Here is a 27,178-nt window from a genome sequence, read left to right on the forward strand (position 1 = left end):
GGGTTTAGTTCTATTTCACATTTATTCTGAAAGTGTGGTTCCTTGTGGAGTTCCAGTTTAACTTGGTGAGAACTTCCTGTTAGCATCCCCACTTTGAGTGAGCCGTATCCTCTGATTTCTATCCTCCTTGCCCCATAAAACCACCAAAACCAAAGCCCAAGTTTGTCTACATGGGAAAATGTCCTCAAAGTAAAAGCAGTATTAATGCCCAGGTATTTGTTTCTTGGTTCTCAGTTTCCCCTAGATGGATCCATATTAGGAACAGCCTGGTATTGGGGTACCTGGCTGGCTCAGTCAGTTAGGCGTCCAACTGGTTCAGGTCATGATCTCACGGTTCAGAAGTTCAAGCCCCACATAGGGCTCTGTGCTGACAGCTCAGGGCCTAGAGCCTGCTTCAGATTCTGTGTCTCAATATCTCTCTGCCCCTCCCCTGCTCACACACTCACTCTCTCTCTCTCAAAAAAAAAAAAAAAAAAAAAAAAAACATTAAAAATTAAAAAAACAAAGGAATCGCCTAGTATTCATTACTAACCTATCAGCCTCCCAAGCCTTTAGGAAGAATGAAAAAATACATTCATCCAGTATTTTTTGTTATTTTCAGCAAGATGGGGTGCTACTAATATCCTAACCTACCACTACTGGAGATAGAAGTCTATTTTACTTATCAATTTTCTTATTTATGTATGTATTTGCCATGTGTAAACTCCTTAAAGGAGGAATTATTTTATTTTCTACTCTGTCCCCAGTGCCTAAGAACAGTGTCAAGCACATAGATGGCACCCATTAAATATATTTTTAATAGTGTTTTATAAAGATTTTACTTTAAGTGATCTCTGCACCCAACGTGGGGCTCGAACTCACAACCCCAAGATCAAGAGTCGCACACTCCACCAACTGAGCCAGCCAGGTGCCTCCCCCACCTGCCCCGTTAAACATTTTTTGAATGAATGAATAAACTTGGAGATGACAATATGCATATTGTGGGAGGCTCTGAAATGCTAAACTAAACTTTGTATCATTCCTGTGTAACACCCTGCAACTTGCCACATATTCTTGAATAAATTCTATATGCCTTGCTCTTGTTAAGGTAACAGATGCAGACTTCTAAGTCTTGGCGAGGCACCCATCGCCTCTGTACTTCAGAGGATCTGTACATCAACTCTGTACTGCTCTGTGAAATGAGGAGCAGGAATAGGTGGTGCCTAGGATCCCTTCTCTTTTTCAATCTCTGAGATTAAGACATGGCTCCTGTCCCCAGTGATCACAGTGACCATAAAAATGGCAATAATAATCTCAGATCAGGGCCAGAGTTGCCAGAGTCACCAGAAAATAATTATGATTTCAGTCCCAGAATAAGCAATCCCTCCCCAACCCCACAACTAATGCTTAGAAATGCTTAGAAATGCTCTAAGGACCCAACTCTCCTTTGTAAAATGGAAGTTCCAGTCTTGAACACTAGAAGGAATGTACACAGAAAGGGGGGGCAGGTGTCTCAGTGACCCGAGCTGAGCCCTTCTGAGCTTCACCTTCCTGAGGTCTTCTTGCTCCACTCACATCCTGGCTCCCAAGAATGACCAGCTACCACTTTTCTGATCTGACTTGAGCCTGAATCACAGACCTATTCCTGATCTTTGCTGACATAGCTGAGACCATCTGGGTCTTCTGAAAAGGTTCTTCCAAACTCTAAGGGAGAACATAGGGAAGTAAACATGGCAAGGCTGAAGAATCAGGCTCGCGGAGCCAAAGCTGGCTGTCTTCCGTGGTTTCCAGGCTCTGTTCTCTTCCACAAACCATCAGGGAGAGCCAGCCAGCCCACAGCCCCAACAGGCTGCCACAATTCTGCAGCCATCTTACCTGGATTACTTCTTCCAAGGTCTTGGTCTGTCTCAATGCGGAAGGCACCACATCACAACCCACCCCCGGAAGTTCCAATTTCAAATACCTGGGCTCAAGGCGGGGAAGACAGAGCCCCCTTCTGTAGCCACTGAAGGCCACTGACCCCCATCCCAGGTCCAAGGGAATCACCTTTCCCTCTTCAGATGGCGGGTAGTGGCCTCGCTATCAGGTAAGATCTTCCCTGTTTAGACAGGACTGTGGCTTCATCTTTACTAGTCCTCGTTATCCCCACAGCATACTAGAATAACCCACCCATAGCATTTGCTCTACAGGATCTACATGCATAAGTTACAGGCAGGTGTTCCATCAAGGAAATTACCATGAACAAGATGGAGGCGAAGTTCATCAAGTAACCTGGGAAACGATCTTTCCAGGTCAGCTTATCTTCATCATCCTGTGGAAACAGGAGAGTACAATCAGAAGGCACAAACAGATATATCGATTTTCTTTCAAATTTGCACCAATTGGCATATCCTTAATCATTCATTACTCTAGATAGGTGTTTTCCTAGTCTCTGATAGCCACAACAGCCCTCCTAATTCTGTGATCTCTACATAGCCTGGAAAAACCAAGGCGAAATGAGGACAAGATTTGATCCTTGACTCAAACTGAGCTGACATTTTAGCTATCAGCTGTGTGATCTCAGACACAAGTCTTGACGTTTCTGACCCGCTATTTCTTCATCTGTAAAATGGGTGCGGTCATGACACCCATTCTGCCTAATGCACAGGATGGTTTTATTTACTTTGTTTCATTTTAAAGAGAAATATGTGAATGTAATAAAGCAACGGACAGCTGACAGACAGACCCGACCCAAAGAGCAGCATCCCCCAATAGATCATTCTTTAAATAAAACATCAACCATTCACTGTAGATCCTAGTAAGTGTACAAATTACCCACAACTGCCGTTCTTCAAAGAACCTGCACGTGTGATCGTCTGTTTCCTCCGAAAGGACTATGTTCTGCCCCCGGTCACAAAAGCAAACATTTTGAGGCAGAGGTTGGGCTGATGCCTTGCAGTCAATCTGTCTGCGAACCCCACCTTTCCTTCTCAGACTGGGTCCAGTTCACCCAGGCCACTCTCCTGACCACAGTCATCCACCTTGGACAAACTCTGGGGGCCCGCATTGGCAGGGCGACGCCAGCAAGGTATGGATGTAAGACATCTCTACCAATTAGCTGCCACTTAACTTCTGCCCGGGCACTTGATTTCTCCAAGCTGCCGTTCTATAAAATTAGAATTGGTGCAGTGTCCTGCCTACTACCAAGGTTGTGGGGAAAACCCTCTAAAGCCACATTGGTGAAGATGCCCTGGAACAGCAAAGCGCTCCATGCTGGTGAGGCAGGAGTCCCCCTGCGTCTCTGCAATGTGTCTGAGTCAAACTCAGCAAGTGAACGGTCCAGGGCCTCCTGCTCTATTTTCTCTTCCCTCCTCCCTCTTATTTCAGAACACACCTGCTTTGACTCTAGCAACAGTGCCATCTAGCCTGTGAGAGCTTGTACTGTAGGCTAAGGGCCCTCCTGGCCTAAAAGACTTCTTTCTAAAGACAAGTGGGCGCCCACCGTGTGCAGACCCTGGTGCCAGGCGTGGTGGGAAGACAGAAGAAAGTAGATACGATCACTGCCCTGGGAGGCTCACAGTCAGATGACACAGAAGGGACACCCACACCAAAAAACTTCAGGAAGCACTTGCCATTTGGGAGAGAGGGTTATCTGAGGAGTGAGGCTGTGGGCAACTTGAAAAAGGAATGGTGTGTGTCTTCCTCACGGCACATTGAAACTGAGCACAGGGCTGAGCTGGCTCAATAAATGGGGGTGGAAGTGAGGGTTAGGGCAGAAGCCATTCAGTGATTAGCACAGTCATTCCCAGATGACATAAGTAAGTGACACTCATATTTCATAGATGGCATGATACAATCCAGGCTCTAGACACCGAGCCCAGCAGACTTTCCATCACACAGTGAGAACAGGTAACTAACTACCCGTCAGACCGTTCTGAACAGGTGGGAGCTTGTAAACTTACTCCTATTAGGACTGGAACAAGACCTGTTCATATTCTAAATTAGGCCAACATTAAGAGGCAGTTAGCATTCCTTTACTTTTCTCCTTCAGTGTCAATTCTTAGTTTTACTCACACCAGTGATATTTGAGATTTTGATGAGGAAAAGTGAGGATGAGTAAGATAGTAATATCACACCCAATTACCATGCATCTTAGATTGATTAGCCAGCCTGTGGCGAGGGCCAAGCGGCATGCACCCACACACAGAGGTAAGAACTCTCAGCACCTCCCTCCTCTTTTAACAATGGAGATGACAACACTTGTCCCACCTAAGTGGCAGAGGCATTGTGCAGATCAGGAGTGAATGCCTCATGAGAGCTTTGTAAGCTATAAAGCGGTGGCAGACAAAAGTAAGATCTCATCAGCTTTATGGTTATGTCAAAGGTATCAAAGGATTAGGAAGCACTTAGCTAATGTCCCCATTGTTAAGATACAAGGCTAGCTGTCTTCTGTGTTTGTTTCTTTGTCTCTGCTGTCTTGGGTCTTTGTCTCCGGGTTATGGCTCCTACTTCCAAAGTCTCCAAATAGCAAACAGCTCAGCCGCAATATCACTTGAAACCAACAAAGTGCCCTTTGGAAATGGGAGCACTGACAGTGTAGCAGGTGAGAATACTATGTAAACAAAATCCTTCCAGAGCAGTTTTGAAAAGCGGCCAATCATCCCTGAGTTGTATTTTCATTTTTAATTAAGGTACAATTTACATAGAGCAAAATTCCCCTCATTAGTGTGCAGTTCCATGAGTTGTGATAAACATACACTGCTGTGTAGCCACAAGCACAATGAGGACAAGGAATAATTACAATTCACTCAATACCCCCCCCCCCAAACCCCAGGTCCCTTTGGAGTCCATCTCCCCGATCTCCAGCTCCTGGCATGACCTGCCATGCGTCCCTTTAATTTTTGCCTTTTCCAGAATGCCGTATAAGTAAACTAGAGAGTATGGAGCCTTTGGGCCTGACTTCCTTCACTCATCACATGGCAGCTGAGACTCATCCATGTGGCATTCCCAGGAGTCTGCTCCTTTTCATTGCTGAATAGTGTTTCATTGTATGGACGTGCCATGGTCCACCTACCCATCAGCAGCAGAGAGGTGTTTGGACTGTTTCCACCTTCTTATGATTATGAATAAAGTCATTGTAAGTACTGGTGTACTGGTTTTGGTGTGAGAATAGGTTCTCATTTCACTTAGGTAACTACCAAGTCATGGGCTTGCTAAGTCATAGGGTAAGTCTAGAAACGAGACTGAGAACAGTGATAACTGTATAAGACACCTTCTGTGAAGATGAAATGAGGTAACACATGGGAATTTGTATGGGTCCGTGCCTGGCACACAGCTAGAACCCAGTATTTGCTACCTAATATCATTACCATCATTATTATGGCTTCATCTACCATGGACCTTGGCCATGACTGGAACATATCAGGTTAAGTTTCCTTGTCAAAGTAGCAAAGGAACCCCAATTCACTTTGGGCAATACTTCCTATAGCTCAGACCCAGGGACGACTCTTCCTGTTCCAGAGCTACACAACCATCCTGTGTGGCCTCATTCTGCCATTTTGGTGCCACTCTGCCCTCACACATAGCTGCTCAACGTTCCCTCTGCTGAGTGAGTGCTCAAGAACTCTCAAAAACCTCTACTTTAGAAACAGAGATCCCACCAACGTTACCATATTCTCTCTTTTTAGTTCTGTCTCCAAAAATAGTTCCTTCTCCAGGAACCCTTCATAGCCTGACCAGAGTAAGGCCAGCTTTTGAGTACATGTCCCTCCTTTCACTGAGCCTGAGCACCCCCCACCCCCAACTGGTCTTGGTCCCCACAGCCCCAGCACACACAGCCTCTTGGGCTGAGCCCAGTTCCTGCCCCTCAGCCCTGTGGACTTGCCCATGACTGATGCCCAGAGCCATCTAGAGACTCTAGAGATAAAGAAAGACTTTTAGGGACAGGGCCTCAATCGAGGAGGGAAGTCTTGGCAAAGGAGCATGAGGCAGTCACATGGCACAGCACCTAAGTCTACAGGCATGCCTGAAGCCCAGGGCTGAATGCAGTGTAATTTGTGGCTAAAATGGAAAACATTCTTTAATCCTCCCACTGCTTGGTTTACCCAGCAGACATAGAAAAACAGACTCTGGCTCCCTGTCTCCTGTCCTGAGGTCCAGCCTGCTTACTCTGCCCTCTTGGCTCCCCACACAGCTTGCTGCTTCACTTTCTCTTGTTTCTCAGCCTGCTGCCTTGGCCTTCCTGGGTTCCCATGCTGGGCTGAGATCTTCTCTCTCCCTGACCCTGGTGCCCACCGTTCCACTGTGTGCTCTGCCCAGATTCAGAATGGAGACAGCCCCTCCCTACTCACTCTCTCAAGGGAACACTCTTCTACACTGACCCCCTGGCAGGCCTCCTTGCCTGTAAAAGGAGGGAGTCTGGGCTGAAGCCAGTAGCCCCTCCACTAGTACTATATGTGAGGCCTTAAGATATAACCTCAGCTATAACATCACACAAAGGCCTTAAGCCGAATGACCATGGACTTAGAATATGTCTAAACCCTGTGCCAGACTCCAAGGCTGACCTGATCTGGGGTCTGGCTCCTCTCGAACTTCATTTCTTACCATTTAATCCTTGCTTACTCCATTTCAGCCCCTTGGTTTCCTTCTTGCTCACTGAACACCCCAGCCGGTTTCTACCCCAAGACTTTTGTCAGACTCCTCGCTGACCTCTTTATCCAGCTAGGCCCTCTGCTCACACTCCTGTTCTCAGTCCTAGCACCCCTCCCGCCATGAGGTCTGTCCCAACGCTCCAGTCCATCCCCTGGCCCTTTCCATTCTCGATCACATCTCTTCACTGTCTGAAGTTATCTTGCTTGTTTATCTCCTCTCTGTCTCCCTCAGGAAAACGGAAGCTCCACGAGGACAGGCAGTTTCTGTGTCTAGTTCTGCACTGGATCTCCGGAGCTGTGGTCAGCCTGGCCCATGGAGTTCACGTGCAAGTAGGACTCAGTGGGTGAATATCAGCTTGCAAACAACAGCCTAGCTCATTCTGGTAGCGCTCTGTGCTCGCAAGGTTGGGACCAAGTATTTAATCTTGGAGTGCGACAAATTTAGTGCCACATTAAGAGGAGCCCACAAAACAATGCTGTGCCACTGCCTCGAGTTACACACCAGTGCCAAGACCTAAGGGGGAAATGCAAATGGTTCATGGTGACCTTTCAACATTTAAAAAAAACAGCCAAGCACGTGTCCCACGGGCACGTGCCACTGAGGACAGCTTTTCTCAACGCTAAACAATACAGGGAAGAGTTTTAGCCTGTGACTGATAACCAGAGGTGTTCTGACCCATCTTCCTGCCTCCAGGCTAGGAGGCCACAAGCCATCCTGTGCTCATCAGGAAGATCTCTGTGACAGAGACCCTGCAGCCATACTTAGCTCCTCCTGGTTGTATCTTGTCCCTTTGGGTCACATATTATATCTTACTGTACCCTACAAGCCTCTAGCTTCAGTTTGGACCCTTTCCTGATGTTCTAGCCCACAGAAGACAGAACCGATCTGTAGAACATTTGCTTACAAACTGGAAGTTCTTCATGAAATCCCCCCTTATTCTTGCTTTCTTCAGGCTCCATACTCATCATTCTTATTTTTTTCTACCAAACACATATGACTCTGCATTCCCATCTGTATCTACTCCCTCTGTACCATGATGGCCCTATAGGTGGGTATCCACAGCTCACAGTGCTGGGGTGGGCAGAGGGCTGGGAAGTAGGTCCTGAGCCTTAGAAACTGGACAGGAGAGGGTTGGGGGCTCATCCCCCAGCAGATAGATGTTCAGGGCAAAGAGAAGATGGGTGGCGCTGCTATGCAGGGGTGAGGTTGGAATGGGACACCCACGGTGATGTCACTGGCTCCCACATTAGCTAATCATCACAACCACTTGGGGAGCATTTGAAACTACACCAGTTCCTGGCCAGGCCCCAGATCTACTTAATCAGAATCTAAGGGGTGAAAGAATCAGTTTTTGAAAATGCTTCATGGGTGACGCTGTAGATCAGCCCAATTTGGGAACTACTCTTCAAGACTCACCCCTCCCTTGCTGTTTTGCTCCAGGGCCCATATTCCTGTGGCTTGCCCCACTGTGAACAGTCTCGGAGAGGAGCTCACAGCGTGGAAGCAAGCTTGGAGACAATTCCCTCATAAGAAGAGTGTCCACACAGAATGTGTCATGTCAGCTGCCCTGCTGGCCCAGACAACTTGCCAACTGGCTCCCATCCACACCCTCCCCGCCCACCAGCAGGCTGACTGCAGAGATGGAGCAGGCACCCATCACACTCGAGTGTGGGGATAAATTTCAGATCTATTGTGCTGTGTTGGCAAGAACCCGGAGGAGAACGCACGCTCTAGGCATCAGCCATGCTTGGAAGGCCAGTAGCTGAGGCCTGGTGTGGTTTGCAAACCATTTGTTGCACATGTCAGAGAAGACTTAGCAGCTGATTACCTGGCTTCATTTGCAAAGTTTACCTTGCATTTTTGTGAACTTATTGAGCTTTAAAATTCCCCACTAGGTGCAGAGCAGCTTAATAGACACCATATTAGGGGATGGTCCCTGCCCTCCATTCAAAAGCAGAGGTGACAGGCTTCTCAGCATGGGGGAAAAAAATGACATTCGGAACTGTGTTGGTAACTTTTATTTAAAGACTGCACCCTTGGGGCGCCTGGGTGGCGCAGTCGGTTAAGCGTCCGACTTCAGCCAGGTCACGATCTCGCGGTCTGTGAGTTCGAGCCCCGCGTCAGGCTCTGGGCTGATGGCTCAGAGCCTGGAGCCTGTTTCCGATTCTGTGTCTCCCTCTCTCTCTGCCCCTCCCCCATTCATGCTCTGTCTCTCTCTGTCCCAAAAATAAATAAACGTTGAAAAAAAAAAATTAAAGACTGCGCCCTTTGAAAGATTTCAGGTGCAAATGAGTAAATAATGAACTTTACTCTTCTGAGTAAGGGCACTTTGTTCATGGTTTTAGTAACAACATCAGTAAATTCTGGCCTCGAGCCAGGGACAGGGGTGTTACTCTCACACCACAGTTAGACTGTTAGATTGCATACATTTAAACTGGTGCTTGTAACTAGGTCTGCATGAGAAACAATTGTTCAGGAACTTGCAACAACAGTACACTGGCAAAAAGACACTGTAATTAACTCTCACTGTGGAATTTAGTGACACTGAACTTGAGCCTGCAATGTTTGTTTGTTGGTTTGGTTTCAGATTTTGTTAACTAGTAGACAACAGTGGTTAGTTGCTACTCCTCTTCATTAAAAACAGAGGTCAGAGCAAATGGAAAGGAACCCCAGCAAGGAAAATTGGGTAAGACACCCAGAAGCACTTCCTAGATCTTCCTCAAACCTGGGGGCCCCAGTCAAGGAAGGTGTCTTCCATTATGCTTCAGGAGAACAGTAATCTCCAACCCTGGCCCTGGCACCTCCTGTAGACACACCCAGAGCCACTAAAACACATCCTGTTCTGAAATTAAAAAGTGAAATAATCCATACAAGGGATGTCTCCCTCCATATGGACTGTGGGTAAGGTGAGAGCCTGCCCCAGCCATGCATGCTTTTTCTTTGGGTTCGGTGCCCTCCATGACCAGGAGTTGGCTCTGTCCTGTTAGGCTGAGGATATCCTGGACAGAGCCACAGGACCATAACAGAAGGCAGTGTCCTTGGCATGCCTCACTAGGCTCTGGCACAGACAGGGGAGTGAAGCAAATGACAGGAAGAAAATCTAGAAAGGGGAGGAAATGGAGGAGGAAGGGAGAGGATTGTTGCTCGTGGTTGAATGCACAGGTGGTCTCTGCCCAGCTTCCTCTGTTGCTAGTAATACCACAGGGCCCAGGACGGGGCTCTGCCCACAGAGGGCTACTGGGTGGACTAAGTGTGTGAAGATCCCAGCACAGGAGGGCAATTGGAGCTTCTGCACTGACTGCCACCAGGCCATGTGGTGAGGAAGGGAAGGACCTGGGGCCTGCTGCTATCAGCAGACCCCCTGTACTGCTGCACCTCCTGCTCTCGTCTCACCCATATAGAGACCTTGTCATCAGCCCCTCTAGCTCCCAGTCAGTACTGAGTTCAAAGGATTTGCTTTTGACACTCAAGAAAGGTTATGACACATTAATAGGCTGGTGGGGTCAGGCCTCTCAGATGCCACTGGTGCAGTAGCCCTAGCTGCCAGACTATTGAGAGGAGGTACTAACGAGTCCTTTTACAATCATTTAGTGAGCATCTACTTTGTGCAGAGACTGTGCTGTGCTCTAAGAGTCTCAATGTCATTACAGAGACAGATGGGTAAACACTTACAGTGCAGTGGAGTAGTCGCTGGGATGTGGCCATGCCCAGGATGACATGGAAGCATGGGGGAAGTGCTCCTAACTTTTATGTCTTCAGAAAGACTCGGGAAAATGCATGAATGAGTGCTTGTATACATATGTGTGCATACACGCACATGCACACATATATACAATCAAGTTTTGTGGTCTGGGAGCGCCCCAGAATAGTAACTCTGCTTAACTAAGATAGTGGTCCAAGACTGACTGTTCTATCCATCCATCCATCCATCCATCCATCCATCCATCCGCCCACCCATCTACCCACCACTCATCTATCCATCCATCTATCCATCCACCCACCTACCCCACCCATCCATCCATCTACTCACTCACCCATCCATCCATCTGCCACTCATCCATGTATCCACCCATCTATCTCTCCACCCGCCCACCCTTCTATCCACCCACTCACTCATCCACCCATCCATCCACTCACTCATCCATCCATTCACCCAACCATCCATCCTTTGCTGTGTGCTTACCATCCATCCACCTATCTACCCATCCATTCATCCACTCACCCATCCACCCACCCACTCATCCATCCATCCACCCACTCACCCGTCCACCCATCCACCAACTCACTCATCTATCCATCCATCCACCCACCCACCTACCCACCTACCCTCCCATCCATTCACCCACCCACCCACCATCCTTTACTGTGTGCTTACTATGTTACAAGCATTTTTCAGGATTCTTTATATATCTGATCTCATTTATTCCTCACAATAAATTTATGAGATAGGAATTATTAGACCTATTTTACACCGGAGAAAATTAGGACCCAAGAAGATTACTTACTTGATCAGGGTCATGCTAGCACATTCGTAAGTCGCTGAGCTGGAATTTTAATCTAGATGTGAATGATTCCAAGTCAGTGTTCTTTTTTATCGTTCCTGCGTTCCATACACTGTGTCCTTCAGAACACTGGATGTTCCACATGCACAACCGCTCTCTCTTTTAGGAAATGTAATAGGCCAATGAATACCAGAGGCTCTGAGAAGACCTGAAGTATCTCCACCTAAGCCAGCATTCCCAGACCCAGCTGACCATGAAACTTCTTTGGCGGCCAACTACCAATCCCATGGCTTTTTGACAAAAGTTGCTTTATACCCTTTCTGATCTAGGATTACAACCCAGGACTTCTGCCCCCACCCTCCACCCCCCAGGCAAGGTATTTTTTTTCTTCAGCCAGCAAATAATGATTTGACCTTATGCCAATCAACAACCCATCCCTTGCATCTTGAAGATGTTTTTCTCCAACGGGCCTTCCACCTCTATTCTCTCCCCTGAGCTGCATGGCTTTTCCACGAAACACAGAGGGTAAATGACCTCATGGAAATGAGGGGTTTGATCTGCAAATGTGGGCTGCACATACACTGGAACCTTCTCAACCTGTCTCCTGGCTCTGGGTCTCAAACTGTGACTGGCCCGGGGCAAGCACCCATCTTCCTGGTTATTCTAGCCTCATACCTTCCACTGCAGGTACTACTGTTAGGCTGGCAGGATAATGACCTCTCTTTCAACGCTCGGCCTCTCAATTGCCAACTTCAGCATTAGAGAGATCTATCTGTACTTAAGTGTCTCTTTCCATCCTGCTCATAGTTCTCTTCCTGAAAAAGAGACAGACTGGCAGGACCAAGCCAGACATGCATGCTCCATGCCCAGAAGAGATTTAACTCACTGCCTCAGAAAGAGAGACTGGGCCCTGCCTCTCCCCACCTGCAGCCAAGAACCAGAAGCCAAGGCTGACACAGAGTTGTGTCCACCTGGGGGAAGCCCCTCCACTCTGCACCCTGCCCCACATCCCTGTTCTGCCACCTCTGACCCAGAGAGTCAACACACGTCACCTCCCTGCACTCCAGGCCCTGACTCACCGCATTGTTGGGCAATGACTGCCCAGAAATCTGCAGCCTCAGCTGCTCCAACCAGGCTCCCTGCTCTGTACCACAGGGTACAGCCACCTCCCTATATCACAGGCTAAGGGTTTTGTTTTGTTTTTTTTCCAATGAGCTCAAGTCACCCCATCTCAGTCTCCTGGGAGTTGGCTCCCAGGTCATACACAGGGCATCCTTTTACTTAGGGAACAAAATGCACAGCTTCACATAAGAGCCTGCCCTCTTCTGACCTTTCTGCCACTCACTCCTCCATCTCCAGACCCTGGCAAAGGGCAGCCAGGGTTCTCTGGGATCCTGCATGAGCTAGATCAGAATTTATGGAGGATGCATTATGTTTTGATTTTTTTCTGATATAACAGTGAGGACTGAGGCAGAGGAGGGAAGAGAAATCTACCTCCTTGAAAATGGCAAGTAACCTGGAAGGAAGCCCCCGGGCAACAGATGCCTGATAGAAACAAGGAGTCTCCTCCATCACTCTTGCTTTCTTGCCCTTATTTCCATCCATTTCACTACATCTTCAACAAATACTTCTGGGAAAGAAGGAGGGAAAACAAAAGTGAAGGAAAGAGAGTTTCAAATTACTCCTGTTGACTTCTCTCTCTCCTTTTTTTCCTTTTCTTTTTTGAGAGAGATAGAGAGTATGCCCATGTAAGCAGGGAAGGGGGGCAGAGAGAGAATGAAGGAAGGAGGGAAGGAGGGAGGGAGGGGGATGGGGGAGAGGAAAGAGAGAGAGAGAGAGAGAGAGAGAGAGAGAGAGAGAGAATATGAATGAATGAATCCCAAGCAGACTCCACACTCAGCATGGAGCCAGACAGGGGGCTCGATCTTACCACTGTGAGATCATGACCTGAGCCAAAATCAAGAGTTGGACCCTTAACCGACTGAGCCACCAGGTGCACCTCTCCCTCCTTCCTGAGTGTGGGGAGGAAAGCATCAGGCAGCTACCCCAGGGCTGCCCTAGAGTGGATGGATGGCTCACATTACCACTGGTTTGTGCTGGGGAAGCACTCCTGAAGTGAGGTTCTAGCCCCAGCTCTGCCATTTATTTGCTGTGTGCCATTCAGGAGCCAGAAGGAAAAGAAAAAGACATTCAAATTCCTCACTACTGAATTTTACCTTGAAAAAGTAAACTAATTTTCTGAACTATGCTCACTACTATATCCATCTCCTTTCTTCTCCCAAAGCTTCAGGCTCCCCCCAAAGCTGGCCACTGGTATTTCAGCAGATGAAGACTCTTTGGTAGTTGTGCAGTAAATAATTAACCTTAACCAAAAAGAGGTCAGATCTTTGCCCTCGGCTGCTTAGAATGCCATGGCTGATGGGAGCATCTTTGTTTGTCTGGAATATTTGGCCACCAAACTGTATGATAATGTGATTTATGGTGAGGTCTTTGGGCCACACGGCATCAGCTCTACCCCCACACAGGCTGGAGACTAAGGATCAGTCATGCAGGTGGTATATACGATCAAGCCCCAATAAAAACTCTAGACACCAAAGCTCTGGCTTGCCTGATGGGCATTACTTTGTGAGTATTGTCACACACTGATGCTGAGAAAGTGACACTGCCCTGACCACATGGGGAGAGGATGCTCCAAGTTCCGTGTTTGGTGCTTTCTTGGACTCTACACTATGTACTTCATCCCTTGGCTGCCTTCAAGCTATGTCCTTTCCTTGGAATATACTATGCCATCAATATAACAGCTTTCAGTGAGTTCTGTGAGTTCTGTGAGTCCTTCCAGCAACTCACCAAAGGGAGGTATAGGGACCGCCAGACTTGTGATCTGTGTCAGAGCTGAGGGTGGTCTGTGCAGACGAAGGCTCCTAACTCTGAAGTGAGCTAACTCTTTATAGTTGGCCTCAACTTTTATGGTGGATAATACTGAGCAACGGATTGGCAGATGGTACTTCTACTGGTGGAGCAATTCCTCCTGTAGTGGTCTGGGAAACGTACCCAGTAAGGGCTCTTGCTTCATGAAAAGATTACAGGGATTGCCTTAAATGTAGTAGTCAGCTTTTAGAATCAAATAAATGCAAACGCACACTGCCACAGTGTCAGGGTTGCAGAATTTCTGGCAGTCTTGGTAATCCTTCATGGAGACAGTGCTTGGGAGCTACACAGCCTTCCTTGCTGCGCCCTTGGCCCTCGGTTCATGCCATCAACATACACTCATTGCATTCTGTTCTGATTTTCTATGTGTCTCTGTGCATATCAGACTGTGAGCCCCCTGAGAGCTGAGACCATGTCTTGCTCATCTTCTGCTTTCTGGAGATCAAGGCAAAGGTTACACTCTAAGTGTCTGATGAATTAATTGAACTGGGTTTGCTGATCCTTCAAGACAGTAAGCAGTTGTGTCCATGGATGTGTGGTTATTATAGCCCCATAACCAGTTTCTCTTTAAACTGTGAGCCCACATAAAATTTTACAAGTCTCCCGTTCCTCTCTAAGAAGATAGCCAAAAGGAAAAATCAACATGGAGGCAGCAGCATGGAGCTAGGAGCACACACGTGGGATGTGGGAGACCAGGGACCTGGTGACAGCCTCATAATCCCTGGTGGCTACATGACCTTAGACAAGTCACTTGACCTACCACGAGGTCTTCTCACTGTGAGGCAGCAAAAAATAGCGTGGCATCTGGCCACCTCCCCTCCACCCACAGAGGTGCCAAGAGGTAATAATTCTAAAGCTCATACTATCACAAGTTCAGATTCCACAGATATTTTTTAAGCACTTAATTCCTGTTAGGGACTCTAGAAGGCACTTCACCATTGTTTCTTTTCCTTGAGTGCCCCTGTTCCAGTGTTGGAGGGTAATAGTGGGGAAGAAGCCATGAATGGAGGTAGAGATGGCAGAAGCTGGCCGTGAGATGATAATTATTGAAGCTGGGTAAGGGGATCTGAAGGTTCACTCCACTGTCTCCTCCATTTCTGTGTATGTCTGAAATGTTCTAGTAACACATGCATTTAAAACAATCCTCTTGACAACAATGTGAGGCAAGTCTTCCTGGTCCCACTTGACCCATGGGGAACTGAGGCAGAACTGAGGCAGAACTGAGGAAACGGGCGGGTTCTACAGGATGCTAAAAGCAGAGCTGGGTCTGAGACCACAGGTTGCTACTTCTGTGCATTCTCCCACACCCCCAGCTGCCCATCTCTGGGGAGGTGACTGTCCTGCACAGCAGGTGCCTGCTCACTCAGAACCACACTTGCCCTCAGAAACAGGTTCTTTGAAGGTACAGGTTTGCTTCCAAGGGAGGCATATGACTGCAAACCAGTGGAGACATGAGAAAAAAATCCACCTTCCCCTCCTATGCCAGGGACCCTCTTCCACATTTCATTTGAGAAATTCAAGGAATATGGAGACTCCTCAAAGCAATAATCATCACCGGCAAACATTTGCTGAGCCCCCAAGAGCACTGAGTAGCCATCTCTGGAGGCTCCAAAAGTGCTATAGCACACAGGCCTGCATCTTAGCAACTGCCTCAAATCTGCTGGCAATGATACTTTTAAATTTATTAGCAAACAGTACAAGGAGACAAAAATATCATCACAATAGTCTTCACCTTCAAAAGGATTTACTCTAGAATGGAGAGAGGACTGCCCATCTCTTCTGCAAAGGAAGAAACTGTGTGTGTGTGTGTGTGTGTGTGCATTTTTGTACATGCATGTGTGTGTGTCAGGGAAGAGGGGATAGATGGAGCCGAGCAAAAAGAAACACACTTCTCAAAAGCCACACTAGGAACATGGCCATCTGCAGTGCCAGAGTTGGCTGCAGCTTGCGTTTGTTTGGAAGTTCAACACTGGGATCTACACAATTTTCCCTAAATAGCCCCTTGGAAGGAAGAACAACATAGCACAAGTAACACCAACAGTACTCGAAAGCATGGAGACACGCTCAACCATTTTCTTTACTCTGACCATATTTTGCCAAGGCTCACATCCTAGAAATCTCTCCCTCTCCATTACAGGGAAGTCACCAGATGGGCTGTGTTTTCTCGCCCCACATTTTAACTTTTTCTCAAGCTCTTGCAGCAACACACTGGTTGGCCAAGCAGAATACACCAAGGAGCTTGGGAAACATTGCCCAGTCACTTCTGCCACCTCAGAAACTCCCACCGTGCCTGTCACAGGACATCCATTGCACACGTCACTGTGCATGGCACTGCTTGGGTATCTCTTCCTGGTGGGTCGGGTGGGGGGGGGGGTTATGGCTGGAAAGGACAGCCCCTAAATGCTTCCTCCACACTTCCTCTCTAAATCAGGCGACTTTTCAAGCTATAGCTGGATTCCCCATACTCCAGATTCTCTGTGGCATCTCCTGGGCTTTCCACAGAACCAAGAGGCAATCAGCAGACCAGAAGCTAAACCCATGACCAGGCCGCCCATCCTCCCATCCAAGGATATGTAAAATGTATCAACTTTATGACGCTGGGGAAAAAAGCCAAGTCCAACTCTGTAATTGTGGTCCACTCACAAGGCGCACTGTATTGTCAGTGCATTCTCTGGGAGGCTAGGCTGTTCATGCCTCACGGAGGCAGGGGCTGTGAAGGATAACAGAGGCCTTGCAGTGTTCTACATTCTGTGCCCTTCTAATGATCTGGATTTAAAAAGCATAGTCCTTGGATTGAAGAATCAAGCTCTTCAAGTAAATGCTGCCCGGCTCATTTTCTTTCAAGTTAGATTTGGGCGTAGTGTGGATGGTCCCTGGATGTCAGTACCCGGTGTAAGGGAGTCAGCTTCTATATGTGTGTGGTGTGGTGTGTGTGTGTGTGTGTGTGTGTGTGTGTGTGTGTACCCATGAGCGCCTGCTAAGGAAGCAGAGAAAGTAGCAGACATCCAATACATCGAAAATTTCTGCCAAATGACCTCACAATGAGGAATAACATCCACCTTGGGCAAGAGTCTAGAAGTGAACAATTTCAAAGAGAATTCCACGCATGTACAAAGAGCCAATATTAGTATCTTAGAGCAGATAATGGCATAACTTCCCTTTTGTTTTGAAGTTCTATATAATACCACTTCTGGACTTCAGGAAGGCTTTTTTATGAATTTAATTTTTAAATAGGTAATGTGCTCCAGTGGTTCAAAACACCCCAGCGTATCCATGGTAAAGGGTCTTCCTCTTATCCAAGTCCACACCTGCCTGGCTCTCATTCCCCAGATGCAACCACTATTACGAATTTCCTGACTACACTTACGGGATGACTTATGAATACAGGAGTACAAATGCGTGTGTGCGTTTACTTGCGTTTTCTCCCTCTTTTACACAAAAGGAGGCACACCATGCACCCTGTTTAGTACCTTTGGTGAAGCCTGAGAAAAGCTATACTAACTCTGAGGACAAGCTGGAGAAATGGGGAGCGGATGGCACTGTACAGTGGTGGAGACGTGGCACAGAACCAGAAATGGAAGCTAGTTCTGTTGACTTTCTGTCTTGGGTCCTTCCCACTGTGCTGCCTTCCCATTGCACTGTCTCCTGGATCTGCTATTTGCTCACTGTTAAAAAACAGACAACAGGCCCAAAATGGAGTCTCTTGTGCTACGCATGTCACCAAACTGAGACTTAATACCTAACCCAACTGCAGTTTCAGCCTCTCCCAGGAATGCGATCTTAACCAGTCAGTCTGGAATTTCCTGATCAGCACTAGTGAGATAATCCACCTGACAGACCCCTGCCTTCCTCCCAAAGATATTGCTTTAAACAATCCACTTTTTGCTAGCAACTTCCTTGTTCTGTCCCCTTCTGCCTAGAAGAGTCTCTCATTTTGTACAGCTCTTTGGAACTCCTTTCTACCTGGCAGATTAGATGCTAGATGCTACCTGATTCATAAGGCACTGAATAAAGCCAACAAGGTTTTTTAAATTTACTCCGCTCAATTTTGTCTTTTAATACCATGTAAAGGAGTATCTCTTAAGCCCCAGCAAGCAGTGTGTCCACTTCTTTAAGTGGCTTAAAATCTCCCCTGGCAATCTTGCACATACTACTCATTTGTTTAATAAACCTTTTCCTCATAGATGATGCAAAGATCAATTCTGAGCCCTTATCTCTTCAAATGATTAAATGGCCTCACCACATGGAAGCCCCAGCCCGGTGCTCGGCACATAGTAGCTACTTCATAAAATAAGTATTAGCAGAACTGATTACCAAACTCCAATTTAATGGGATCTGCAGTAATCCAGAGACAGAGAACTGGCTCCTTTCAGAGCCAGACCAGCGATGGTTTACTCTGGCGAAAAAAGCCTTCCTCGAGCCTGAGGTCACTTCTTACCCTCCCACCAGAGAATCAGAAATAGTGGTTTTCTTCATTTTCAGAATTCATTTAAGAACCCCGTGGATTCTAATGGTTACCTACTGGCAATGTTCAGGCCCACCCCTGGACAAAGCTGAGCTGGAAGGCCAGGCAGGTCAAGGGGGGGTGAAATGGCAGCACCAAATTTGGGGCAGGGATGAGAAATTCTCTCCCAGGGCCAGTTTTACTGTCCCTCCTGGCTTCCCCCCACTTCACCCCTGACCTGCCCTTGCCCATCAGACCAACTCTGGTCTTCCATCAGACTGATGATCTCAGGAAGTCACATTTCTTTACTGCTGGCTTCAGTCATGTACGAGAGAGGGTGACCCCCTGGAGAAAACAATATTTACTCAGAGATTCCAAAAGTGAAGGAGGACTCCCAGGAAATTAGTTGTTGCTTTTGTTGGAGATCCACTCACCACTATAAATAATTATAAACTTGCGGTAGCTAGTGAGCACAGGAAAGGAGAGCAAAGTAAAACTTCCATTGGCTGGTAATTTTCTGAATTAATCTGCAAGGTACATGTCTTTTCCAGGCCACCAGAGAATCTCAGGTCAAGTCCCCAAACAGTGCACTGGGCTCTCATCCTAATTTTCCCTTAGGGAGCCAACACAGTCATTACCTCCACATAAACATGTCACCCCTCCCCACACACAGCCCTGGGAAATCTCTCCCAGCCAGCCACAAGTGAAGGAACTTAACAGCTCTGGCAAGCAGCACTGTCTCAAATACAGAAAATGGCTGGCACGAGGCTCCCTCCAGGGTCACAGCCTTCTGTTGGCACCGGTGGCCATGTATTCCTAGAAGAAGCGCTCTCTGGGAAAGGTGCAGAGCTGCCGGCTCTTCCACCACACCCAGACTGCAGCGGTGACAAGTGCTGGGTTTGAATCCTGCCTCTAACACTGGGTTCTGAATCATTGTTTTAGTTGCCCGAGCCGCAGTTTTCCTCACATGTAAACCTCTGCCTCCTGGAGGAGTTGTAAGGACTAAGTGAAAGTATCCTAGCAAAATATTGAGCAGAGCACCTGGTAGGCTGGTAGTGCTAGATAAATGTGACTTATCTAACATCATGACTGTGGCCCTCAAAACAGAACACCACCCCTTACCCCCACTGCCTACTGCATCAGGCTTCCACTCTGCTCCCTGGCTTTCAATTCTCTCCCTCCAAGCTTTCTCCCACATCGTGTTCCGGTCCTCATTTCCTCCTGCTCCCCGTCAGCCATCTTCTGTTCCCAGACATTGGGAGAGTGTCTCCCTACCAGCTCTTAGTCAATAATAACAATAATAAATCATCCCAATTACAGCAACAGGGACAGTAGGCAGGTGACATCTGCATATGCTGGGTGCCGAGAAGGGCTCTGTATAGGCCCTCTCACTCTGTCTTCATCATACTACCTCACTTGCTCACCACAAGCCTGTGGGATGGGGTCAGTATGCCAGCTTTAAAGCTCAGGGGTAAAAGGTCAAGCTGCCCAAGGTCAGTCTGCAACCTTCCTAGAATGTAAGCTGAACGACAGCACAGGGTGCTGCTGTGTCTACATCCATGTTCCTAAAACCTAGGAGCGTTCCTGCCCTTCAACAAATATTAGTTGGATACATGAATGAGTGAATGAATGGGTAGATGGATGGATGGATGGAAGGTAGGAAGGAAGGAAGGGAGGGGCTGGAATCTGAGTCTCTGGTCAGTGTGAGTCCATGTCCAGATATGACACTCTTCCTGCTACCTCTCTATGTATATCCTATTCATCCTTAGGAGACCAGCTTCTTCCAAAAGTTTTCTGCCAGCTACAGCCCACTACTTTCGGTCCTTTTCTAGTGTGTTTGTAACATGCAAAGTCTCCACCACACAATGCAGGGCTTCGTAAACACTCTAAGGGCAAGGGCTACTTATTCACTAGACCTCTTGGTCTCATAAATTAGGCACTTAAGAAATACCTCCTGGTTGAATGGCATCTTTCAGGGGAAAGGCTGCCAGTCATCACCTCCTCTAGATCCCTCCATCTCCAAACGCTAGCCTTTCTAATAGGAAAGACGAAGTGAACTGAGCCTTACTCCTGATGTTTTTCGAGGAACTACATTTGCCCTTGGTCTTGCCCCAGTATGTCACCACCATTCTGGCAAGTTCTTAAAGCTGCTCTAACAATGGGCTGTAGCAGTAACTCTGCCCCAGGTGCCAGGAGTCCTGGTCCCAAGTCCCAGCTCTAATGTTACTTGCTATAAGAACTTCTCCATTCTGGAACCCAGTTTTCTCATCTGGAAAATAAAGGTGTCCATGATCTCTACATTCTCATCTGCTTTGACTATCCACGCAACTCATGTGCCCACCCTATCCTCAGGGCCACAGAGAGCAGGACAGGTCTACTTGCAGCTGAACAGCCCTTCTAAGGTGGGAGGTCCGTGTCCCACCTCCCCCTTCCCTGTGGTTTGCACCATGATGTCCCTCTAGACTGCTCCTCAACAGAGGGCTCCTGGACCAGGAGCCACATCACTTCTGCCAAGATGGCACACTGTGTACCACTCTGCTCCCCTTCCTCACAGGGCCCCTCTCCTTACTAGAGACCAGACACACTGCTCTTCCCTGTCACAGGGGCAAGAGGTGACAAGAGGAAGGCAGGGTTCTTAGCAAGAGTTGCCAACAACCTCTCCTGAACGTAAAGAAGCTCTCTGAACACCATGGTAAGAAATACACTTTGGAAAGGCATCAGCCACTGAAAGGGGATCTCTCAGATAGACAGGAATGAAAAGAACATTCGGTCATGGCTTGGCCAAGAAACAAACATGCTGGGCAATTGTCTCGTGCCAACAAAGAATGAACAACAAAAGGATGAGCCTGCTTGCTTTTAGAAGCATCAAGCCAACTAACCAGGTGAAACGTGGCTCCCTGTTCACAATAATTATTGGGTGAAAAACTGAGGTTACAAAGTGTGAAGTACATCCCATTTTACATACAGACAAAGATGCACGAAAGCACACAAAGATCCAAAGCAAATATACTAAAATGTTGACAGGGATCACATTAGGAATGACACTTTTAAAAAGCATTTGCTTTAGGCGTGCCTGGGTGGCTCAGTCAGTTGGGCGTCCAACTTCGGCTCAGGTCATGATCTCGTGGTTCATGAGTTCAAGCCCCACATTGGATTCTGTGCTGACAGTTCAGAGCCTGGAGCCTGCTTCAGATTCTGTGTCTCCCTCTCTCTCTGAGCCTCCCCTGGTTGTGCTCTCTCTCTCTCTCTCTCCCAAAAATAAATAAACATTAAAAAACAGCATTTGCTTTTAAAAAAAATACTTCTTTGTAATTTCTAATTTACCTGCAGTAAACAAGCATTGTTCTGTAAGGAGAAAAAAAACCACTAAGTTATTGTAAATGTCATCTCATCCTAAGATTTTGAAAATAAAAATGCTAAAAGTAAAAGGTTCTTCCCTTCTAAAATGTACTGCAGAACTGACCCCAGATTGAACAGAAGGAAATGCATGAGCTTGAGGAACTAGAGAAAAGATAGAGGTTCTCAGGACTCAGGAGGGGCACAAGGCAGGGAAAGGGGAAAGGCTCCAGGAGACACTTGGGGTCAGAGGGGTGGTGCTAGGAAGGCCCCCGGAACCCACCGGAAAGGAGAGTAAGTCATGGAAGACAAATCCTGTTTACATACAAGTCAGACCTACAGGAGACAAATGGGAAGTGCAAACCAACAAGCCAAATCCTGTTTCAGAACAGAAGCAAAGACAACATTACTCTACTTGATGTTTGGAGATTCAAGAAGGTATCATTCTTTCAACATGTATTTACCTTTTATTAGTTATTAATTATTGTCCTTTTATTAGTTATTACTTATTATTCTGTTAGCATCATCCATTATCCCTCTCTACCCTCCTCTCCTCCCCCTTTAGCAAAAGGGGACTTTGCAGACAGAAGAATGAGAGATGTTCTGGTTTTTCCGAGGCCCTGGTTAGGTACCCCTGGTGTACTTGGGATCCTCTCTCTGACTCTCTCTCTCTTTTCCTCTCTCTTCCTCTCTCTCAAAATAAATAAATAAATTTAAAACTTCTTCTGCTGAAGATGAGCAGGAGGAAAGATCAGCTAGAGGTAGAGAAGAAAACCCACCCCAGGAAAAGAGTGAGACTATGGACACATTGCTTTCTTCCCTGAAGCCATCAAAGGCTTTGGGTCCCGACTCCTTGTTGAGAAGTTCTACTCCTCAGGCTCAGTTTGGAGATAGTGGCCCCTGGGTAATTGAAGTTGGCAGATTTTGACATGTATTTCCTGGGGGTGACCTTGAAGATGTTCTGATTCTAATTTAGAAAGACTCTCAGTTTGGAACACTAGCTGCATAGCTAGATCCCTATACCTCCACCTCTACCAGATGTGACAGGATCATTTGTGTTAGGAATTTGAAGGGCTGTCCAACCAGAGCCTTGGACTAGTGCCTCAAGTTGGCTCCAAGTCCACCTATGCCTAAGCCAAAACCTTCAGGGCACCAACTGGGTGGCGAGGGTGTCTCTGGGCTCTGAGTTAGGAGGCCAAATTGTCAGTTTCCTGGGACATATCTGGGACCACAGTCTCTGTATAAAGAGACACATCAAGGTGAACGCTGGGGACTGAGGTTAACATTTTCCAACACATTTACTGGAACACAATGCTGATATGGAGTGAACGCCATCTTCTTCTGAATTACATGGAATTAGATGGACTGGTAACTGGTTAAGTAAAAATATCCAAGAGTGTTGACAAGTGAGATAATGAAGGAAGGTCCTTGATAGTGTGCCACAGTCCTTTGCTTTTTCCTGGTCAATATTTTCATCAATGATCTGGATTAAAGACAGAGACAGTAAGCTTAAACTGTGCAAATATCACCAGGCTGGAAAGAACAGATAACACACTGGCTGTCAGTAGGAGTACCCATGAAGATCTCAGTTGCCTAGCAAGAGTAGCTGAAATTCACAAGTTGGGTTTGAATCTGACAATTGTAAGGACCTATATTTAGGTTCAAAAAAGCATATGGGTGAGCACAGCCCATGCCAATGTCAGCTCATCTGAACAAGATTTAGGAATCTGAGCTCAGCATAAGCCAAAAGCGTGAGGCAGCCTCTAAAACTTAGATTATACTGACAGATGTATAACTTTTGAAACTAATCCAGTAAGTCCAACCCTGTCTACTTTTGGAGCTCTTCTCTGGCACCTTATTAAAAGGGACACTCACAAATAGGAGAGGTGACCAGAATAGGAAAAGATCTGGAAACAGTGTCAAGTAGGGGATGGGTGAAATAGATGGCATGCTTTGCGAGGAATGGAAAACACTCAAGCGAGGCAGGACAGCCACCTTCAATTATCGGAAGAACTGCCTTGTGAAGATGGCTCTGCCTCTGCTGTGTGCACCTGGAGAGCAGCACTAGGACCCACTGGTGGAAATCGTGGGATTCCTGATCAAAAGGTGGAACAGGCTGCATTATAAAGTAGTAAATCTCCATCCCTAGGAGCATTCAAGCAGAGGCTAAATGAGCACCTATCAGAGACATGGTAGAACTTATTGGAACCCTTGTAACTCTGGGGCTCTGTGAATTCAGGGCCACATAATGATGCAAGAAAAAATCCCAGGTAATGAGGAAAAGCGAACAGGGGCTATGTCATGGCTAGCCACCTGCTGGTATTCTGGTCACGAGGATTAATGGGAGGTGACTCACAGGTGGTCCAGGGTAAAGGATACAGACAAGGTTAATCTCTTAAAAAGACGAGCCTCTGGATGAGTGAACTGCTCTGCAGTGAAAAATGGAAAAGCTTTTTGCACGAGGCTCAAGCTGAGACACACCTGGAGTGGAGGAGGTACCCGTTACTTGTCCAAGGACCTGGTGCCATTGCCACCAGCCACAGGACCTGCACTAAAGACTTTGCAACAGGGCACTACCTTGTGCTCTGTGTGCAAGGGCGATCTCTAAGCTGGAAAGACACTTCAGATAAACTCAGAACAGATAGCATCCCTATTAACAGATCTGGGGTGGAGTCAGTGTGGCAGCCATGGGACTTCCAGGAGATCACTTCCCTATCTACCCTTGGCGTTCTCTTCAGTGAAGGGAGGGGAGGGCTACAGATATGTCTGACTAGTCACTTCCACCTCTCACATTTGCTACGACTTTCATGGATTTTGTGACTTTTGGTTCAGTGACATCAAGGTCACAGCACACATGGGAGGGACGGAGTGCCCAAGGTGTAATCAATTTCCCATAAGGATGAGGCCAAAGCAGGGTGTCCTTCGGGAAAAGCTCCATAAGGACAGCGTTCAGAGTTGCGGCTGACCCCGCCCCGCTTTCCCACTCCCATCCCTGGGAATAATGCTTAAAGTGCAAGTCCCACTAAAAGTTAATGAACAAATCCCCCACTGATGTTGCAGTCGCTTCCACCCGGGAGGAAATTTACTCTCTTCCTCTAACCTTTTCCTTCCTTATTCAGCTTCATATCCTCTTCTTACTCCCTCGAGCCCATTACTACTTATGGCCCCTGTGGCTATTTTTCGAGTCAAAAAGCTATTTATTAAGCTCTTACATCTCTTCCTTGACAACCCTTATTCTCCCTCATTTCCCTGTTCAATCCACAAACCTACACTTCCTTTGACTAACCCCCAGGAACACAGAAGGATCAGTCTTGGCAAGTTTCCTTCCTGGATCCAGAGGTTAAGCATAGACTGTGCTGGGAAACAGAGGGGTAGAAGGCATAACTGGACAAAATTATGGAAGAAGAGGTCCACTGCTTTACTTAAATTATTCAAAAAGTGATATTCATGCTTTCTCTTTAATTAATTTTCTTTTTTTCTGAGGAAGAAGGGAGGAAACATGCATAGAGATAAGTTCAATGGTTCTTGAATTCTTTATCCTAAGACCTGTGTTTTTCTTTCTGGTTTCCTATCCCACAGTTTTGGATTCTTAAATTTTTTCAACTCCTATATTCACCCAAACCAGAAAGTAGGTTGAGAATTCTGGTCTTTTGAGATTTTAAGAGATAAATGAGTAATCTACAAGGGAAACTATTATGGTCTTGAGTTATCGGCTGTATATTCTCTCTCTCTCTCTCTCTCTCTCTCTCTCTCTCTCTCTCTCTCTGTTTCTCTTTCTCTCAGTGGGGCTAGGCAAAGGGAAGGAATATGGAAGGTCAGTCATAACAATGAGGGATAGAGGCCTGGGTAGTGGTGGGTTGGGGGTGAAGAGAACCATGCTCACAGCAGCCACAGGCACAGGAAAGAGGCAAGGCTAAGAGGTCCTGCAGTTCATGCTGTTCAGCTCCAATGCCCTGGGAACTTACTGTGACCAGCTCAGGTAATGTCCTACAGGCCAAGAAATACTATGTTAGGCACTGAAGAGCCTGTGTTTGTGAACGCAGTTAGGCAAGAAAGCAGGCAACACATAAGGACTGGCCATCTCTTTCCCTGGATGTTAAAGATTTATTGAATTCTGCTCTGTGGCTACTGCCATGCCAACTATGGTGGGAAATGAAATGAAAAACTATGGTTCTCTACCTTCAAGGAGCTAATCATGTGGTTGATACCATATTTGGATACCCAACAAAGATCACTCACCTGAGTGGAATGAGTGAAATGCGGTCTTATTTGGAGGCAAATGGAGAGACAAGAAAACATTGGGAGTTTTTCTTTTCCACACTGAGATGTCTATACTTATCAGGAGAAAGCAGAGAAGAATGGTGACCTCTAGGACCCTGTAGCACTGAGGGCTATGATGATATAGCCAGTGTCCCCTAGGGCCACCCCCTCTCTGCAGTGTTCTTGGACCTGTCTCTATTCTGTGCATTCTAAAAGCATATCCTGACCCTGGGCTGTGAGAAACACTACCTCCAGCTGTCTGCCTTATTATCATCATAAGCCTTCTCTCATGGCCCTCTCTCTATGTGAGCCTATAATTAAAGTCAGAAGACACAGCTCAGGCAAGATCCTGAACTATCTTATTTTGGGGGAAAAAAAATCAAGAAGTGGAGGAAAGATTCAGATGTCTCTCCCACTCTCTCTGAACTGTCAGAGATCTGTAAAAGATTAAAAAATCTAAAGGGAATGAAATGTATACATCTTCCCTCAACAGACTTTAATCTGGTTGAGGAGACAAGGCTCAGACAAGTGAGGACTTAAACACTAAACAAATAATAACAGACTTAAACAGGCAAGTTGGGGGTCCACAGAGTCAATTCTGTGTTGGCCACATACAGTGGAATTTTCTGGACAACCTAAATTTAACAACCGGATCAATCGTTAGGTCATATGTCTTGATTTTCAGTTTAGAAAACAGAGTCACCATGATTGTATGCCAAAGAGTCAAAAAGATACTATGTGTAAGAGAACTTCAGAAGAGGGAGGGGGAAGATCTCAGTGCAGGCAGAAGAGGTCAGAGATGGCTTCATGGGGGAGGCCATGACAGGGACCTGGAAATGGTCCCCATCCTCCAAGTGAGTGCACCCACTAGTCCGGCCCTTCCAAGGTTTGGCCTCGCAGCTGTCTTGCCTCCGCTCTTACCTTCATCTCTCTTGAATCTGCTCCACTTGGGCCCTCCCTCTGCCCCCATGTGGGATAGTGTTCCACCATCTATAATTCACTGTGGCAGGTGTGTTCAGGGACAGGAAGGCATGGAGACAGGAGACTATAAACAACTGTCCTCACCACCACTCTGGTCATACTCAAAGCTTAGGCAGGC

At 47.0% G+C, this 27,178-nt stretch overlaps 1 protein-coding gene across 1 annotated transcript in view; it reads right to left on the reverse strand.

Annotated features, from left to right (window-relative positions):
* ANO2 (anoctamin 2) overlaps positions 1-27,178 on the reverse strand; it is a 257,957-nt gene that overhangs the window by 70,941 nt on the left and 159,838 nt on the right. The window contains exon 12 of the mRNA XM_047866504.1: positions 2,216-2,290. Coding sequence (XP_047722460.1) covers positions 2,216-2,290 — 75 coding nt within the window. The remainder of the gene's footprint in view (positions 1-2,215; positions 2,291-27,178) is intronic.

This window comes from Prionailurus viverrinus, chromosome B4 (assembly GCF_022837055.1).
Source record: "Prionailurus viverrinus isolate Anna chromosome B4, UM_Priviv_1.0, whole genome shotgun sequence".
Lineage (NCBI taxonomy): Eukaryota > Metazoa > Chordata > Mammalia > Carnivora > Felidae > Prionailurus > Prionailurus viverrinus.